The sequence below is a fragment of the Halictus rubicundus genome, chromosome 9 (genome assembly GCF_050948215.1).
Source record: "Halictus rubicundus isolate RS-2024b chromosome 9, iyHalRubi1_principal, whole genome shotgun sequence".
Lineage (NCBI taxonomy): Eukaryota > Metazoa > Arthropoda > Insecta > Hymenoptera > Halictidae > Halictus > Halictus rubicundus.
The window spans coordinates 16,328,893-16,348,904 of record NC_135157.1 but is presented as its reverse complement, the minus strand read 5'-3'; the positions used below and the strand labels follow the sequence as shown (position 1 = coordinate 16,348,904).

At 47.1% G+C, this 20,012-nt stretch overlaps 1 protein-coding gene across 2 annotated transcripts in view; it reads left to right on the top strand.

The window, feature by feature from the left end:
* Window positions 1-20,012, top strand: part of LOC143357375 (uncharacterized) — an 86,180-nt gene that overhangs the window by 41,650 nt on the left and 24,518 nt on the right. For both annotated transcript variants that reach the window (XM_076793817.1, XM_076793818.1), the window contains one exon: window positions 11,810-11,995. In XM_076793817.1, coding sequence (XP_076649932.1) covers window positions 11,810-11,995 — 186 coding nt within the window. The remainder of the gene's footprint in view (window positions 1-11,809; window positions 11,996-20,012) is intronic.

The following is a 20,012-nucleotide window of genomic DNA, read 5'->3' as shown; positions in this document are numbered from 1 at the left end:
AATCACGCGTCCGGAACTCTGCTCTCGGTTGGTAAAAAAGTAGACTCGCCCCCTTGTCGGACGCACTCGCACCGGCTCATTTCCGACGCTTCTATCGGGTGACGTGTTGTTCGAACAATTTCTGCGACAATACGCTAAGCCTCCATGAGAAAAGGGAACGGGAGGTTAATTTTGACATTTTGTTTCGACGTTTCTCCTTTTCCACGGACCCTCCGTGTCAGAGACGTGAACATTTTCTATACCCTGGTTCCTTTACACTAAATCTACCAACCACGAAACATGTAAAAATGAAACGTCTTATAGAAGGGAGAAGATCGAGTTTACTTAACCCTTAGCACTCGAATGGCGGCTGTAAGGTGCCGCTAAAAATTCCCGTATGATTCAAAATATTTTTATATCATTCATAATACTAAACGTTTCAGTACTGTACGAGTAAATTGCACCATTTTCGTATGTATAGCATGAATACATAGAAGGGAAATATTCTAGGTCGGAAAAAATGTTTCGTTTTGGAGTTAAAATGGCTTCGAGTGCAGAGGGTTAACACTTTGCGCGCCCAACTAGAAACCCCAGAAATTCCATAAAATCAAAGTAAGTTATTCAATGAAATAGAAATTGCAACAAAATTAAATGTATGATACTGAGTAATCCTCCAACTTTCTTGCATGTTACAGATCCTAATCGAGTTTAGTACAATGAATATATCAACGGGAAAATTCAGTTCAAAACCTGCACAAATAATTCCGTCACCCACATATGGGTGACGCGGCGACGCACGTGTTAAACTTTGTACGATTTTCATTATAATGTGTGCATAAACAAAGAAGTCAATTCAGTAATTTCCTATGAGAACGTTTTTACAAGATCATTTTGACCGCGGTAGGTTTAGGGTTAATTAAATTGATAAACAAATGCATTAATGGACCACTTCCGGCCACCTTATCAAAACGGGGGAAGATCGAATTCATTTAAGCTCTTTGGAGTTAGGAAACCGATCTGAAACCGGTTGTTGGACCGACGTTTTTAAAGATCGACAGATCCGAGATCCGTCTTTCAGGGAAAAAGACACCCGAGATTCGCTCCGAGTGACAATAGCTGACCATCCCGGTCCACTTGCTTCGGACCGGCAACACAGGCGTGGAGCGTACAGGTATTACGACTATGAGCGAACCTCAGGTGCTTTTGTTCGCGACAGAAGAGACCTGTGGAACTCGAACTGTCGGGGAACAATCGTACCCCTACCGCCGGGGGAATATTCCGAGCGACCGTGGGGGTCGTGGGTGGGGGTAAGGGACGACGGGAATTACTCTTCGGGGAAGCAGAGTATAGTAGCGAGCGTTATCGGTCCTCGCAGCAGGCGGTGAAGATCGCGGGCAACGACGACGGGACCGAGTTAACGTAATAAAAGGGGGAGCGGGACATTGCGGAGGAGAAACGTGTCGCAGTTAGGGGGAGGAGGGGGAGGAAATGCAAAAGAGAGCCGACCCAGAGAGTACACGCTCCTCCGACGAGTTACCATGGCGACGAGCCATCTTGACACACTACAGACCCTTTCTTTCGAACCTGCGGATTCTCCTTTCTTTTTTTCCGGTCTCTCGAGCCGACGCTCACCCTCTGCTCCGCTCCGCTCTGCTCCGCTCTCGAGAGCGAGCAGGTAACAGGACGTTACCCGTCTCTCTCGCGTTAACCCACTGATCCTCGTTTTCGCGTTGTTCCCCCCCTATCGGCTCGCCTACGCTGAAATCGGCACGCTCGAACGGAGCGCTCGTCGAGTCGTATCGAATCGAACGCGATGCTAATGCGCATATCGCGAACACCGTTCCGAGAAAAGATTTCCGTATCAACCTTGCGTTCGCGGGAGATCGATGCCGGAACGCGGCCGGGCGATTCGAGTGCTCCTCTCTTGCGATCTCGATTGAATATTCTATTCGATCGAGCGGTTGGCTGTCGCGACCGAGGGTGCATTTCGAATCGCTTCGGGATAATTGCGCGTTTTACGATGTCGGGGCAAGGTCGAGTTTCTTTTGTCGGCGGAGAGATCGTTTATCTTCGTTAACGCGCGCGAGGAATTTCATCAGCATGTAAATTGCTGCCCGGTATGAGACGACTTGCTTGCAACATTGAAAAATGCTGCATTCCACCTGAAAAGCGGAGACCAAGTAATCTAATCTACAAGTATGATGTAATGGGCGCCGTTACACATGTCGCGTCGCGGTTTTTAATCGAATGACCGTTCGGCGAATGAACGGGAACGCGAAATCGGAGATACTGGCTCGGAGAGCAACATTATGTACCGAGTTGCCGCCCACATTGCCAAGCTTCCAAAATCGCTCCAGCTGCAGCCGAGGTGTATTCCCGTGTCGTTAATGTTGCTGTGCAACGATTGCCACTTCCATAACCGTAGGTCTAAGGGGCGTTTCACAATCCTTAGGTATAAGCGACCCTTGCAGTAAAGAAAAATCGAGGACTGCAGTCAGTCACAAGGAAACCGTCAAGCCAATGGCTAAAAAGCCATATCAGTGTATTTTAGTCATAGAGTTGTATGTACTCAACCATTCATATCCTTAACACTAGAACGACCGAGGAATAAATGCGACTGACGTATATTGCTTTGCAACAGTGACAAGACTGTGCCCATTCAGACTTCATACAACTCTTATTGTAAGATGTGCTTCAATGAAGAGGTTCGTGAAAAAATTTCCGATGAAAACATTTTCACAATTTCAGTAATTGTAAAAGAAGAAATTAGGAAGCAGTCATTTTCACTGCTCCGGTCGTTCTAGTGTTAACACTGTATACGCAATATCGTAGACTTCCGCTACATATCTCAATCAAGTGTAACAGTAAGAAATCACTGTCATCGTTATTGTTACAATTATGAACGGGGAAAACACGCCTGTCGATGACGGACGGTATCGGCGAACAGATAACGCGTTGTTAGTCACAATCGAACAACGCCCAAAGGTACGGTCGAAAGTGTCTCATCGACTCGCGCGAATTTGTTACAAAAACAAGCTGTCTCGACGATAGAACCGCAAATCCGGGCGTGGGCGAGAATTCCTCTGGCAGATGGGTTCGGTCATTCGAAGAAGCCGTGCGTCGCGATTCGAACCAGTTCTCGGAGGCTTATCGCCGATCGAAATGAAGCCGAATCGCCGCCTCGCGAAAGATAGTGCTGTTATCTTAGCTCGCGCGGAGCTATCGTTATTTTCCTAGCACTGTCTACCGTTTTATCCGTCTACCGTATCTCGAGTCGACGACACTCGCGCGCGCGCGCGATTGTTCTTTTTCTTGAGAGAGTTCGCTCAAGAAATTTGCTATTCTCCGGAACCGACGGAACCAACCAGCGTAATTTCGCAACGGTTCCCGGCGAGCGAAAGAATGAAAAGAAAGAAATCGCCGCGCGTCGGACGGCTCTCTCTCTCTCGAGGTTGTATAACAATCGAACGACTCTCCTCGCGGCGTGTTTGTTCTCCTTGCTTCTTTCGTAACCGTGTAAATTGAAGCGTGATATGGAACCCTGAACGGGAGACGGCGATGCGTGACCGGCGTGTCTAACGCGTTCTGCGTATCGTACACCTTGTACACCTCGTCAAACGTCCAGAGACACGGAGAGATCTTCGTGCGCGAGGCGCGGCTCCGTTTGGTCAATACCCGGGCCTACCTGTGGTCCGAAAAAGTCGAACGAACCACTATAGCCAACCACGCCCTTCCGGCATTTCGATTTGTCCGGACCAGCTCTATCGAGCGAATTTTTTGATATTGTCCCTGTTGCGTAGACCTGACGATTCAATAAACCTAGGAAAGAACTATATTGACCAATTTGCATCATTAGCGTATATATACGCTCAATTTTCACTGGTCACTATCATCATTCGTTAGCCAAAAAATAGAAACGGAGGTTGCTGTTGGAGATGAAAGTAGAAATTCTGATCTTTTCTTATAATGCTGGAATATGAATTTCTGAAGTTCTGTGGAGTTCGACCCTCAATTTTCCTGGTCACTATCATTATTCGTTAGCCAAAAAATAGAAATGGAGGTTGCTGAGAATGCTGAAATATGAATTTCTGAAGTTCTGTGGAGTTCGAAGGCCTTCTTTTCATATTTCCTTATGATGCGAATGGGTTGATCGTTTTCGATAAGTTGCTCCGTTTCGCGATAACACGTTTCCGAAGATAATCGACCCCGTTTCGACGATTCGAAAATGCACATTTCGTATCGCAGACCTCGAGAGATCCCGAAACGCGCGTTGTCCGTCAAGGATAGATCCGTAGTCTGGAAGCTGTTTTCGACGGTCTCTCTCTTCGAGGAGGCGCACGAGCCTCGAAGAGGCCGGTCGTTTCGCAGCGATAAATTCCTCGGAATGATGAGCACAAATTGACGTCGCCTGTGTGGGAGTCTGCGCGGCGATGCCTAAACTCGCGGCAGGCCCCATTAGAACGTTTGATACGGTCGTCGACGTCGTCGTCGCCGTCGTCGTCGATCCGATCGGATATACACGGTATCGTTACATAAATTCCGACCAGCGTAAGAAGTTAAAAATACACCGTGCCAGAAACGAAACAGGCATGCCGCGCTCCGAAATCGAAGATGGCGAGAGCCGCGTTGATCGCTTTTGCCGCGCAACGGGCTAGCAACGCCGATCTGTATCCAGTGTATGCTCCAAGGATTCTTTTTTCTTCGCACAATCGAATTATTCTACGCAGGTAACGCATCCCTAAAAAATGTAAAAATCTGTTGGATCGCGTTTATGAATGATTACCAGAATTCAACCCCCATTACAATTCTCCGTAACCCATCAGTTCGAATCGTTCGTAAACGCGATCCAACAGATTTTTACATTTTTTAGAATGCGTTACCTGCGCAGAATAATTCGATTGCGCGAAGAAAAAGAATAACTGATGGGTTACGGAGAATTGTAATGGGGGTTGAATTCTGGTTTGACGACTCCGGTCAGCGAACAGAACAGAAAATTTCCTGTCGGCGTCCGTGGCCGACGCGGCATCCACCGTGTTAAGAAATGGCAAGCGTGACCAGAACAGCATTGAATATTCCGTGTGGATTGTGGGTAGATTCCCGATACCACTGACCGTTCCCGTTCGCAACGAGTATAGCGTAGCGAGGCCGACCTCGCGGGGTTACAGACGCAATGGCGCCCACGTATGTGCTCGTCCATCCGCCCTTTTCTCCTCCACCGACCAATGCCGTTTGCTCTCTACTATCGCTTCGACCTGCTAGAAAACGTCCCCGGAAAATACTAGATTTTTCGAAATTTTGTCGTTTTTCTCTCGAACCTCCCTCGCTCCTTCGCTTTCAATTTTAATTTTTCCGATGGAACACCGACGATCCACCGCGAGATCCAATTTAAATCTCCGAACACTGGATCGGTTCACCAAGTGAAACAACCAGGAAGACGGTCTAATTTCGGTGAACGCATACTCTGATTGGCTTGGTCGCGCGCGTCACTCCACCGGGGAATGTTTCGGGATGATATCACTGGCTCTCAAGGTCTAAAGTTTAAATCGTGCAAGTAGGTGTTTAACTGGCCGATGACGTCAGAGCACGCGCTACCGTGGCAAAAGACTTGGAAGCGTGGGTGTTTGTGGAAGTGCGAGGGCAGAGTGTGGCAGATCGTGGCACGGCGTAGCATACCGTGGCGAAGTATGGCAGACGGAGACGCGGCGAGGACGATCGTAAACATTCGATGCGCACAGGCCGCGTGAAAGACTGTCTCGTCGGCGGCGTTGGCGTCGCGTAAAATACATACGTGCACGCCAAAATGGAGCCTGGAATTCTAACGTCGCCGTAAACCAATTAATTAAACCGATGCAGCGGCCCGGACAACGCTGCTCTCGCTTGGTCGCTTGCAAAGTGAAATATCTCTTGCACCGAACACGAGCGGTTCAACTACAGGGTAGAAGCTGCATCTAGCTTTTATGTCAAACATCTTTTGACGTAAAGTTTTTCGGGTAGGACCTTCTGCGCAAAAAGAAGAGAAAATCGTCCAGAAGTAAATGTAAAAAGGAAGTCCTTGCTCTCGAAGGCTTTCAGGTAGCCTTCGGTCACCGTTGTTGACCTTTTTCGCCATCTTTGGTCACCATCCGTGACCACGCTTCCATCGACCACTATCTCAGTCCTCCCACCAGCGACGCGATGTTCCGTGAAAGGGTCCCGAGGTCCTTGGAGGTTCTTGCGGCCGCTTGCCGCTCCTTTGACGAACGTCGCAAATTTTCGGTCGCCTAACACCGTGCTTCGATGCTGTCTGTAGCGGTTTGCTTTCCGACTTACGTCACTCCCGGGTACTTTCAATTAGTCTTGAAAATTTTGGCCCCTAAGTAACAACACCTCTTGCACAACGAACCCGAAGAAACTCCAGCTGAGCTAATACCAGACGACGAATTAATTCGGCGAGATCCGACCATGCTTTACATAGATTATATACGCATTTATACTGTAACAGAAGATTTGTTTCCTTTAAGAATTCAGGGGGTTCTCGACACAAGCAAGTGGCGTTTGTAATGCTGAAATATGAAGTTCTTGTACTTGTAGTCATTTTTGTAATTAAATATAATAAAGAAAAAGTTCGGTGATAAAGGCCTTCTTTTCACATTTCCTTATGACGTAAATGGGTTAAACCGCATTAACACTAGGTTTACGGAGCATTAAAAGTGAGTATTTTACATCACTTTATAAAAATAAGAAGAATGTGTCTATCCAAGTGTTCAGGCATTTTTTAAATAATATATACCCAAGGAAATAAGTTTGTCGAGTAATTCCACGTAGATGGATCTTCACAATCTCAATAATCGTAAATTAAAAATATTAGAACCCGTCATTTTCACGGGTCCCGTAAACCTGGTGTTAAAAATACATAAAACCTCATCGGCAGATTGCGAGATCTTGCTCCTCTAGACCAACTAGAGAAGAGGAATCTTCAGGAACTCGGAAGTCTGAGAATGGTCGCAAGTTTTATTTTCGCTTGGTCACCGGGTAGCAGAGTTTTGATAGCCTCGCGACACGACGTTTATGGCAGTTCCTCGCAAGCGTTATCCTCGTTAGCCGTGATTCGCGCAGCACGTGTGCCCCGCGGTGGCTCGATTTCTCCGTAGTTGGGCGCGCGTAACGCTCGTGCTTTATCGTCGCAGGATCGATTCTTTCGTAACCGGCCGCATCGGGATGAAAAGTCGCGTGACCGTGGCACGGCGGAACCGGTTTCTCGATCCGAGCCAGACCTCGGCTCGGTTTCTCGATCCTTTCGGTTTCTTTCGTTTTCTTTCGTTCTCGTTGCGTGAAACTGCCCTCCCGGCCGCCCACACGGCCTTTTTTACGTTTTCGCTCGAACGAAAGTCGGAGAAACAGAATCGATCGCGGACGGGAGAGACAGAGAGAGAGAGAGAGAGAGAGAGGGGGAGAGCGTGTAGGCTCGTTTGGGAATACGGAATTCTCCGCAGGACCGCATCGAGAATGGCGTCGCGAATGGTTTCGACGAATGAAAGAAACGAGTTCCATCCTCGATTAGATAACATTAACACGTGCACGCGCGGCACGTGCCTGCTCTAAAAACTGATAAATCGCTTATGGGTAAAAATTACGACAGCGTTCCTATAGTCGAGCGTCTCTGTAATTCTCTTGGATTTTTCTTTATGAAATTTTACAACCCCCGTCGAAGGTAGCGGAGTCGAAAGTGGCCGAGCAACGGTTAAACGGCATAAAACTGTGTGTTCGAGACCGTTATCGAGAATAACAGTGTCGTGGCACACGACGGATAGGATACATCTGTTAGAAAAAGCAATCAACAACAATATTACAGGGAGAAATGCGAGCAGGATAGATTCTCGCGTGCTAATAACATATTCCAGCCGTTTCCACTGTATTTCTTTCGTCACGAAACGTACCACTCTACAATTGGAAGCCTACATTACTCGTTTCCTGCGCGTGATAGAAGCGCTCGAGCCGACAAATAAATAAAACCGTAATTGAACGACAATAAATAAACGGTCTCGACAACGGAACCGGACGGATTTACGAGAAACAGTACCACCGCGTACGCATCAACAAAATTGAGTCTTTCTTTTACCTCGATCACGAAAAGACGTCATTACGATTCCTGCAAAATGACATTTACGCGAATGAAAAATTGCATAAAAATCCCTGAAACAATCTCTCTTTTCAATACGCCACTCGGTCCGCTTGTTGCCCTTTGATGCAAATCAGTGTATTATTGTACAGGGCCACCATAGCGTGATTCTACACCTCTGGATCGGTGGAAATCTGTTTAAAAAATGCCCCGCAAAATTCACCTTGATCTTGGAAATCAAGGTGAAAGTGTCGAAAAATTTTCTTTCATTGCATCGTATAACACTCATCATTGACCTTAATTTTCGAGGTCGAGGTGAATTTTCCGGTGCATTTTTTCACAGATCTCCACCGATCCGGAGGTCGTGACATATAATTTCTATACACCCTGTGCATGCGTCGTGGCAACGTATTTTTTTTTATACGAGGGTATATAAAGTGGAGATACGGCTATACGCGGTGAGACCCGTCGCGCCACGTCATGAAGGTTAATTCTGCAAACTCGAGGCTCGAGCAGTGCGAATCGTCGAGTGACGCGCGTGTTTCGTCGAGCCGACGCTCCCGCGTCGAAAAATATCGATTAAACGGTTTCGCCGGAGATACCCGTAGGGGTGGCCCTCGAGCAGTAAGGGTGTAAGAGGGTCACCGTTTCCACTGCGGGGCGGTGGCGGTGGCGATGGCGGCAAACAACCATCGGGTCGGTCGAACGGGGTGACAATCTGTCTCGAGGCAAATTTCCCGTTTTATCGTTCCGCAAGGTCGCCCTCTCCTCTGACCGTACCCTCTTCCTCTGTTCTCTATCCTCTCGGCGTGCACGCCGCAGTGTCGCGCCGCGCCGCACGCGCACACGCGGCTTTTTCCCCGACAAACAGAGCAACCTCTGTCTCGGTAACTCGGTTTACGGCGCCGTAAACGACAGAGAGTTCCCTTGAAAGTACTCTCGCGCGGAAACCACTCGCTTTATGCATCGAAAGGTTGATCCGTCTCCTAATTGGTTTCCCGCTGGCACAGACGTCCACAGAACGCGCGCGTGGGACCGCGTCGAACCATTAATTCTAGACCACGCTCAAGATCTTCTCCCCCGGTTTTTCGAAAAGCGACTACGCTTTTGCAGACCAACAATTTACGGGCCGAAAATTTGTTCGTTACTATTTGATCTGTCGTTTCCCTGGAAACTGTCTCTTCGTCTGCGTCAGGCGAACACGGTTCTCGGTCCATCGAAGGCGGAAACTAAGCTACCACGCCCCTCGAGCACCCTTCGCAAAGAGAGCAAGATTGGTAACCTTGTACCGGGATTCGGAAGGCTTTACAAGGTCACCGTGATTCGGGGATGAGCACAGTTTGCCCTGTGGGGCACTGTTGTCTCTTCGTCAGAATACACTGCCGCGAAGCCACGCCCCTCTAACACCCTAGGCAAATAGAGCGAGATGAGTAACCTCGTGTCGGGATTCAAAGGGATTTACAAGCTCGCCCTGATTAGGGAATGAGCACAGGTTGCCCTATGGGGCACTGCTCTCGCTCTAGCAAAATATACAGCCACGAAGCCACGCCCCTCTAACACCCTAGGCAAATAGAGCAAGGTGGGTAACCTTGTACCAGGATTCGGAAGGATTTACAAGGTCACCGTGATTCGGGGATGAGCACAGTTTGCCCTATGGAGCACTGTTGTCTCTTCGTCAGAATATACAGCCACGAAGCCACGCCCCTCTAACACCCTAGGCAAATAGAGCAAGATGGGTAACCTTGTACCAGGATTCGAAAGGATTCACAAGGTCTCCGTGATTCGGGGATGAGCACAGGTTGCCCTATGGAGCACTGTTGTCTCTTCGTCAGAATATACAGCCCCGAAGCCACGCCCCTCTAACACCCTAGGCAAAGAGAGCATGACCTTGAGATGGGTAACCTTCTATCCTGATTCGAAAAGATTTACAAGGTCGCCGTGATTCACAGGTTGCCCTATAGGGTATTGTTCTCCCTCCGTCAGAATATACAGCAACAGGGGCCACGCCCCTTCGGAGCATTCTAGACAAGGTGGATAATTTTCTTTGAGGGGTATCCCGATTCAAACGGTTCCAAGTTCTTTTAGATCGTTCTAGATCAAACGCTGCTCGGTCTCCATCTCGAGATGCAGAGCAAAGAAGTCGCTTCTCCTCGGAGGGCCGTAGACCTAGAAAGCAGGGTAGAAATAGTCTTCTGTCGCAACACGAGGAGTTTTCTTTTTCTGTGCCACCAGTTGCCCCACGGGGCAACGGCAGAGCGCCGCCAGAGCGAAGAGCGATCGTTGCTCGGAGCTTGCGCGCGCTCGCTACCAGAGAGGATACGTTCGTTCGATCGAAGCTACCGGCGCATCCTGTTTCGCCTTATTATATTGATACGGTTATCGAGTAATTCCGCAAATTGGCGTGTGTCAGCACACCCTTTGGCGCCGAGCCATTCGTGCAACACGTGAGGTCAACCGAATAGTCGACGACTATGAAGAGCGTCACCGGGGAAGAAAGTCGAGCCTGGTAAATCGCCATTAGTTAATCGAGCCTTCCGTGCCGGTCGCGATACTAATCGATTCCTCCGGTTTCACGGCTCTTGCCGATCGGTTGATATCTTCCGCTGTATACTAAATCCCACGGAAGCGTCCTTTAATCCCGGCTCATTTTCTACCGAGCGATAACCGATTGTGTCTCGTCCGATTTCAATTTTCTCGCGAGCATCGTTTTTCCTTATTTATACGGATTAATTAATTCTTTCACCGGGGCTACCGCAACGCGAAAAACTGTGGCACGTGGAACTATACGCCCCCATAATTCCCCGTCTCGATCTCTGCGCGAAATTAACCCTTTGCACTCGGCGCTATTTTAATTCTAAAACAAAATTTTTCTTCCGTCTTAGAATATTAACATTTTATTGTCAACTGATCCGATTTCCACATATATTATTTAAATGTTTAGTGATCAATTAAATACAAATTTTGTAATGTAACAAATATTTTGTAATATTTTTTGAAATTTCTTTGAGATAGTGTCACAACAATTTTTAATGGCGCTTCAGAGTCGCTGCTCGAGTGCAAACGGTTAACACTAGGTTTACGGGACCCGTCGAAATGACGGGTTCTAATATATTTAACTTGAAATTATTAACCCCTTGACATACAAATGAAATGGAACTTGATGCGACCGAAGAATACCATTTAATTTCGCTCAACTGAACAGTTACGTGAAAATTGTATACTGCACAGCGTCCGCCGAAAAAAGCGCTTGACGAGTCAAACTCGTCAAAGTCTACAGTGACCCATAAAATGAATGACGAGTCAAACTCGTCATTGTGTGTCAAGGGGTTAAGATTCTAAGGATCCATACGTGAGAAGTTATTTAGCAAATTTAGTTCTTCGGGTATATATTATTCTAAAAATATTGCCAAAAATGTGGGTAGCACGTTCTTGTTATTTTCATAAAGTAATGCAAAATAGTCACTTTCAGCGCTCCGTGCACCTAGCGTTAAACACATTTTTCCTCGAAGACCACGGCGCACCGCTATCGCTACTGACATACCTGCAAAAAAATGTGACTTGCACTATAGTAACGCCAAGCGTTACCCGTAAAAGGGAAAGTCTGCGGTTCGCCTCGGTTCGATTTTCTCGGAATTAATTCCAGAAGAAAATTGTGTTTGTATGAGTATATAGCCGCGTGGCTCTTGTTGTTGGTCCGGATGCGTGACGTTCGGTTTGTTTGTTTTTTTACAGCGAAGGTAGGGAAATGGTACGCGTGTCGTTGCTAGGACCACAACCTTCACCGACAACGCCCGGCGTATTTCAGGTGCAGCCTATCGCGATATCGAGGACTCATCCGATCGACATGGACACCGTTCCGGCGGAACTCCTGACCACGCACACCGAGCACACGGCTCCCGCCTACCACGCGCAAATAAGGTGAGCTAACCTTTACCTTCTCCTAGCCTCGTCTAATCTCGTCTAGCCTAACCCAGTCCCGTCTCGTCTCGTTTGATTCGGTTCCGTGTAGCCAGCGATCCGCTGAACCTTCGCGACGAGCGATTCGAGTGGCTCGCCCAGCCGCTATCTCTAGATCGGCCTATCCGTCGATCGCGAGCTCTCCGAGCAACAAGCGCGATTATGCCCGGGATTAACGGGCACAAAGAGACTGGCCAGCCGGTATTTCTTATGGAATTGATCGCCCGGGGTTAGGCCATCTCCCGATAAAACCACCGTCGCGTTTCGTTCCCAACATGCTGGCTGGACAGAGTCCAGAATTGCAACTCGGCCCTTTTAACACTAAACGCACCACCATCGGTGGAATGACCGGCTCCAGATTTTGGATTTGACAATTTTTGGAATTATAAAGATGCTTTGATGAGAAATGATTCGATAAATATCTTTGGTAGAGCACGCATTGCAATAAGAACGCCGGGGTTAGGCCATCTCCTGATAAACCCACCGTCCCACAGCGTTTCTTTTCCAACGTGCTGGACAGAGCCCAGCATTGCAACTCGGCTCTTTTAACACTAAACGTACCACCACCGGTCGACTGACCAGCTCTAAATTTTTGATTTGACAATTTTTGGAATTATAAAGATGCTTTGATGAGCAACGATTCGATAAATATCTTTGGTAGAGCACGCATTGCAGTAAGAACCGCGCAAAGTCTAAATAAATTAAATCTTGTCATTTTTATAAGGCAACACGTACCTGCTACATTTACAGCTCGGTACGTTTAGTGTTAAAGCCCGCAACCTTGTAACATATTAGGTCGTCCCATAAGTTCGTGCCGTTTTGTACCATTAAAATTCTAAAAATGAAATATGTAATCACCCTTTCATTCCACAACCTCTTCTGACCTTTTTGGCAAAGACATACCATCACTATAAAATTTCTGCGGTTTTTCGTTAAAATGCTTTTCAATGGTGAATACTATAAACTTATCCACGGCACGAACTTATGGGACGACCTAATAAATTAAATCTTGTCATTTTTATAAGGCGACACGTACCTGCTACATTTACAGCTCGGTACGTTCAGTGTTAAAGCCCAGAATCTTGTAATATACGCTGATCAAAAACCAGAACAAATATTTCCGTTCTGCCACCACCTGTGTCCGTTAGCAGGGAATAATAAAACGGAGCAGCAATTTTGCAGAAATTTAAACCAGTTCTTGCTTCGCCGTCGCGATTATACCCAAGCTCGAAGACATAAATTCCTGCTGTATCGGGGTTTTTGCGAATCAGGACTTTCGTTATAGTCTAGTTGATCGCCGTTCGTTACTTTCGCTGTAACAGTGTTTGTAGGTGCTGCGTGTGCTCGCCGAGTATGAAAACAAATTTAACGGAGAAAGTCATAAATTTGTAATTATTCTGCGACCTGGAACAGAGCAAGCAACCCGCGCGAATTCGATTTGACTTTCTTTACGTAAGCTACGAGGAAAGACACACGAGGAAGAAATTTCTCTGGTTTCCTCGTGGTAGGAACAGAGAAACAAAGTATAAATTCTGATCGAATGCGCACGGTTTCTTTTAGAAATTTACTATACGATTCTGTGAAAACTTTGCGGTCTCGTGGACGACCTCGAGGGAAGCGCCGGTTTCTGTAAAAACGGACCTCCCTTCGCGAGTGCGACAAGATGGAGGGAGGGGTACGGCATTTACGGCGATAATTAGCGGTGTATCTTGATGGTCCGGTCGCCTCGACGGAATGAGAGCCTCTGTCTTTCTTATAATTAGCTCCCTGCGCGCAACACCAGCGAGAGCCCCCTGTGTTGCTCTTAATGGACCGGAAGTGACGTACCTCGTCCCCTCGTTCTCCTCTCTTTCAATCGTCTTCCTCTATCTCTCTCGTTCCTCGAACGGTGCACCCTGTGCACCGGTGCTCCAGCCAATTTGCTTACGATCGACTCCTCGGGCCGCTATCTAGTCCTCTATGGACACGGTTAACCGAATCACCGTTAGGCGTTCGCGTCACGTGCCTCTCGTCTCGTCCCATCGCGCCGCGATTCTGTTCGCGACAGCGCGATCGGTTTACGAATCGACAGAGCCGGTCGATCGAGCCGACTCGCTCGCTCCATTTGCTCCTAGCTGCCGCGAGACCGTCTCGCGAGTATCGTTTTACCACGCCAGTGTTCGTTTTCACGTCTGAAACTAATCGGCGCGGCGCGTATTTCCTCGCCAAGCTTCCTCCAGACGACCGCTCCTGTTGCTCATCTCGCCGCGCGTCGCCCGTCTCAGCAGTTGGCACGGATCAGCTGCAAAAACAACGCCGACAGTCCTCGAATTATCCCGATTGTCCCGAAAAACTCGGCTTCCAAGCTTCACTCTGCTGCCTTTTTTGTTTCTCACGCGTCCAAACAATACCGTTTCTCGGCGGTAAAGGAAACGAGAAAATGAACTGTTCAAAAATTGAACTTGGCTGGTCGAAATGACGGGTCCTTATATTTTTAATTCACAATTATTCAGATTCTAAAGATACATCCACGAGGAATTATCCGAGAAATTTATTTCTTTGGATATATGTTATTAAAAAGAGATGGCTATAGAATTTGAGTAGCGCATACTTGGTACTTTTATAAAGTAGAGTAAAATAGTCTCTCCCAGTGCTTCGGAAAGCTGGTATTAATGTGGGCCAATCACAGACCGTGCCATTTCCCAGGTTCCCGTACCACGGGCACTCGCAAATTCGATAGCGATCCGGTTTGTCTCCGACACAGAATATTAGCCGAACTTTCGCGGAAGTTTTGTATTCCCGTTAAGAGTCGTTCTAGATTCGGGAGAGAACTTCGTCCCGAGGACTTCGTCTTAAGAAATTTACGAAGATGCTAGGTCTGAAAGAAAGATCGTTCGCGGAAATCGAGGTGGAAGGAATCTCGCGGGCAAGATGAAAATATTTTGCGTCGAAGTAAATGCTCCCGGGCCGCGGGCGCATTCTCTTAACGATATTCAGCCGCGATAAGAAAAACAGTTGCATTATTTAACGCGTGTGTTCCTGGTTGCGGTTCATTAAAATTACATGAAGGTTAGAGCCACGCGATTCCGCTTCTGCGACTGGTGGAAATGTGTTACGATCTCGAAACAATCTAGACTCGTTGGTTACTGGAAATTATTCTTCTTTTCGCACGCGATCTTAAGAAATACGCACGTTGCGTCACTGTTCTCCGGAAACCGAGCGAACGCGACGATAGATCGATCTCTGATCTCGGATCACGTACACCAGCAATTCGAACGCGTTCTCGTTTATCGTATACGGAAATAATTCTATTTAACACTAGGTTTACGTAGCACTAAAAATGACTATTTCACATTTCCTTATAAAAATAACACGAACATATCTATTAAAATCTGTAGCCATTTTTTTAATAATATATACCTAGAGAAATCAATGTGTTAAGTAATAACTCATGGATCCATGTTTGCAGTCTGAATATTCGTGAATTAAAAATATTAGAATCCGTCATTTTGGCGGGTCCCGTAAATCTAGTGTTAAATGGGACAGGATTTAAATTTGACTGGATTCATAGAGAGGACAGGCGACTGTAAAGGATTAAGGCCTTCTTGACACAAAGGTCACCGCGAACAATGCGATCGTATCGGCAATAACACGCGTGCGGTCCATCCGATGATCGACCTGCTCTCGGCGGCGGCTGCAACGGGAGGACCTCGGCGACGCAACCCTAAGCGCCGCGGAGGAATGAAACCGAGGGTTAACAAAAGGGGTAATAACGCGATCGATATTTCTCTCGGGGAGTGCAACGTCCTGGCGGTTGCGACTAACTGCATTTTTTCTGACTCGGCTCGGTCGGACGATGTCGTCCGCGTTGTGTCGCGTTGTCTTTAAATAGGCCGAATGACCCTCTTACGCAAGTCGCACGCACGCTTAATGGCTGTATCAAACGCGTTGCGAAGGCATATTACGAAGTCGCGACGCTGCCTCGCTGCTGCCTCGCTGCCAGTTATCGACCTATTCGGTAATCGAGAGAGGCAGCCTCGATTCCGGAGACACGGTTCTTCGAGACGCGGCTTCGAACTCGCCGAGCTGTCGTTGCAAATGCGATTCTAGCCGAGGAGAAACAAGAATGGTGAAGCGATTCGTAATCGCGTTTATTTTTACGTTTTATCCTTGCTCGGAATTATTCTCGAGGCGTACGAGGATGAAAGGACGTAAAAGATCTTGCACACGAGCAGGCCTTTACAAGTACTTGAAACAAATAAAGTCGTTAACCGTGTTAACTAGACGAGTATACTCGTCGTAACACAAAACATTGCCATTTCTTCGTGACAAGTATACTCGTCGAAAACAGCTAACTGTTAACACTAGAACGACCGGAGCAGTGAAAATCGATTACTGAAATTGTAAAAATGTTTTCATCGGACATTTTTTAATGAACCTCTTCATCGAAGCACATATTGCGATAAAAGTTGTATGAAGTCTGAATAATGGGCACAGTCTTGTCACTGTTACGAAGCAATACACGTCAGTCGCATTTATTGTTCGGTCGTTCCAGTGTTAAGATTGTCCAGAAGATGGAAGAATCGCGACGAACAATCATAGGCGAGTGGAAATAAAAATGGTTTTAGTGATAATCGCGTATTAAGCCACTTGTGCGCCCCGGAATGGGCTCTGGAGCGGTTCGGAGGGAGGACACCGTTTGCGCAGGGGAATCTTTGTTCAAGGACTCCGGGAACAAAGGGGAGAGAATGTCGTTAGAAGTGGGCGTGTACAGAAGTAATGGCCATCGACCCGAGCATCGGATCCAAACTTTCCGAACCGTGGGCGCGAGTTTTCGCGCGTCCGCCGAACTTGGCACGAGCCCCGACTCCTCTCAGTATCGCGCCTTTCGATTTTTAACATCCTCTTCCGGCGACGGAACTTTTGGAACGGAACGAGTCGGGCGATTTTCGAATTTATTGCTACTGGAAACTGGTGCGCGAACAGGGTCGGTGAACCTCTGACGACGTCCATGTCCTCCCGATGCTGAGCTTCATCAACGAAAACAAGAATTCGCGAGAAGATCGGTAGCCTAAAAACTTTCGCGATCTTCCTTCGCGGCTCCGAGCTAATAAATTCGTCGGGGCGTTTTCGGCCACCGACAACCGATTTGATACGCCCGTCCGTTCGACCATGTTGCAGCGAGCATGGCAAATGGTAATCAGATGTAGCCGCGTCAGGCGAACATGCTATCACTCACAGTTCCTTCGCCGTGGGCAGCGCAACCATTCGGCCGCTTTCGGTCACGGTTTTTCCGAGATTAAATGCAAATTGCGCTCGGCGCTTGCATATGCACTTTAGCTTGCTGCTTGACCACTTGAACTCTCGGAAATTACACTTATACAAAACTTATATATTCGAACTATTTTTTTCCTTCTTGTCGACTAGAAAGAGTCGGGTCCCACGAAAAGTAGAAACAAATGCAGACGGGAATAGTTTTGAAAATATATATTAGGTTGGCAAGAAAGTAATTTCGGCTTTCACTAATAGATGGCTTTATGTTTTGTTTGATTGACTTCTGTTAACGGTGCATTTGTTTTCTTTTGTGACATTTCATAACTGCATCTTTTAGGTTACCTTTGAAGCAAATGACACGTAATTTTGATTAAGATTGTTAGTTCTGTGTCCATTTGAACATGGAGTGCAAAAACGAACATTATAGGCACATACTGCTGTTTTATTTCCGTAGAGGTAAAAACGCTGCCGAGGCTCACAAAGATATATGTGAAGTTTATGGTGTGGATTGCTTAACAGAACACACGTGCCAGAATTGGTTTAAAAAATTCCGTTGTAGAAATTTCTCACTTAAAGGCGACCAACGTTCTGGTCGACCATCTGAAGTTGATGATGACCAAATGAAAGCCATTATTGAATCGGATCGTCATATAACTGTCCGAGAGATTGCAGACAGGTTAAATGTCTCGCATACAACTATAGAATATCGTTTAAAAAGTCTCGGAATCGTTAAGAAGCTCGATATTTGGGTTCCACACGAATTGAAAGAAATTCACTTAACGCAACGCATCAACATATGCGATATGCATCTGAAACGAAATGAAATCGACCCTTTTCCGAAGCGAATCATCACTGGTGATGAGAAATGGGTTGTTTACAATAACACAACTCGAAAACGATCATCGTCCAAGCGTGATGAATCAGCCCAAACCACGCCGAAAGCTGAATTGCACCAAAAGAAGATCGTGTTGTCAGTTTGGTGGGATTACAAAGGTACTGTGTATTTTGAGCTTCTCTCAAGGAACCAAACCATTAATTCAGATGTTTATTGTCGACAACTAACAAAACTGGACATAGCAATCAAAGAAAAACGGCCAGAATTGGCAAATCGCAAAGGAATCGTGTTCCACCATGATAACGCTAGGCCACACACATCTTTGGTAACACGTGAAAAGTTATTGGAGCTTGGTTTGGAAGCGACGTCACATCCACCATATAGCCCTGACATTGCACCATCAGATTATCATTTATTCCGAAGTTTACAAAACTCTTTGAATGGTAAAACTTTCACTAATGATGATGGTCTGAAATCGCACTTGGATCAGTTTTTCACCGAAAAGGATCAGCAGTTTTATGAGCGGGGAATTACGAAGCTACCAGAAAGATGGCAAAAGATCATAGAACAAGATGGAAAATATTTTATTGATTAAAGTTCATTGTTTTGATAAAAAAAATTGGATTTTAGTTCACCCAAAAATACCGAAATTCTCTTGCCGACCTAATAGAAAGCCTAGGCTCAGTTCACCTTGGCTGTAGGGGAGGGACACAGGGGGGATCAGATGAAAAAAGTCGCGCTTAGGCGACATCGTTCGACAGTTTTCAGCAGTCTTCAGGATCCTTGGACACACGGTTCGAAGGGCGAATTTCGGAGGGCATTGTCGAGCGGCGGTAGTCGACGCGTGACGGACGATCGACTCCTGTCTACCGATCAACGCGCAATTAGTTGCGAGCGACCTTTTCGTCGGGAGCGGCTTACGTAACCCCCGTCGGTTGCTGCGTATTACCTGTGGAACGAGCCTCGTTGGTAGCCAGAGACCGCGAGACGAGGAAACATTCTGGCGTTTGTACAGTATCGAATAAAAAGACACTCCGACCGGGCCGGTCATCCCGTCGTTTCCTTTCCCATTGTTCTCCTCGGCCCGACGATTACATCGCTATCCACTCCGGCACCGGAGTTATATAATCCTCGAGTCCCGACTTCCTCCGACGATAAAGCCGTTTCTCCGCGCGCGACCGAACCGTGTCACGCGGGGTTCCCTTTCTCCGGCAATTAGGCGAACGCGTGCGTCGCGGAAAGAGCGCCTCGCGGCTCAAGGCGATTCTATTCCGAGGTGCCGATTGCCTGCAAATGTTTGTTTCCCTATTTATTATTAACAGCCTGACCTCATTCCGCGCATCGAGTCGCCGCCACACTCGATTGTACTTATCGCGAGAAAAATTTCGCTCGAATGGTTTTCTCCCGCGATTGAAAACATTTCTGACTCTCCCATCGCGTCGGTTATCTCCCATCGGTGAGTAATCACGTTTTCAAGAAATTGTTTATAATCGCTTGCGTCTCCTAGCGCAGACAGTGTTGCCGAGTCTCGCGGTTCGCCTCAAGGTTTGACGCGCTGTCGTTAAAATATTAATTATTCCCGCGAAACTATAATGAACTGCAGCTGGAACTACGGGTGACCGTACATCGGTAGGATAAACGGTTTCCTCGCCGATCGAAAGCGATTTCTCTGTATATGTCGCCGAGGCCTGGATTATAAACGTCGCGGAATTATCCCCACCACCGCGGGGTACACCCCGGGAGGATACGCGACACTGGCAGAAACTCATGTTGTTGATATATCGAGAATTCACTATACTTGGTTTACTCCTTACGCCAACAACCGCTTACCCACTTTCAATTTCTTCTTTTCTTTTTTGGCCAAATTGCAAGATTATTATAGATTTTTAT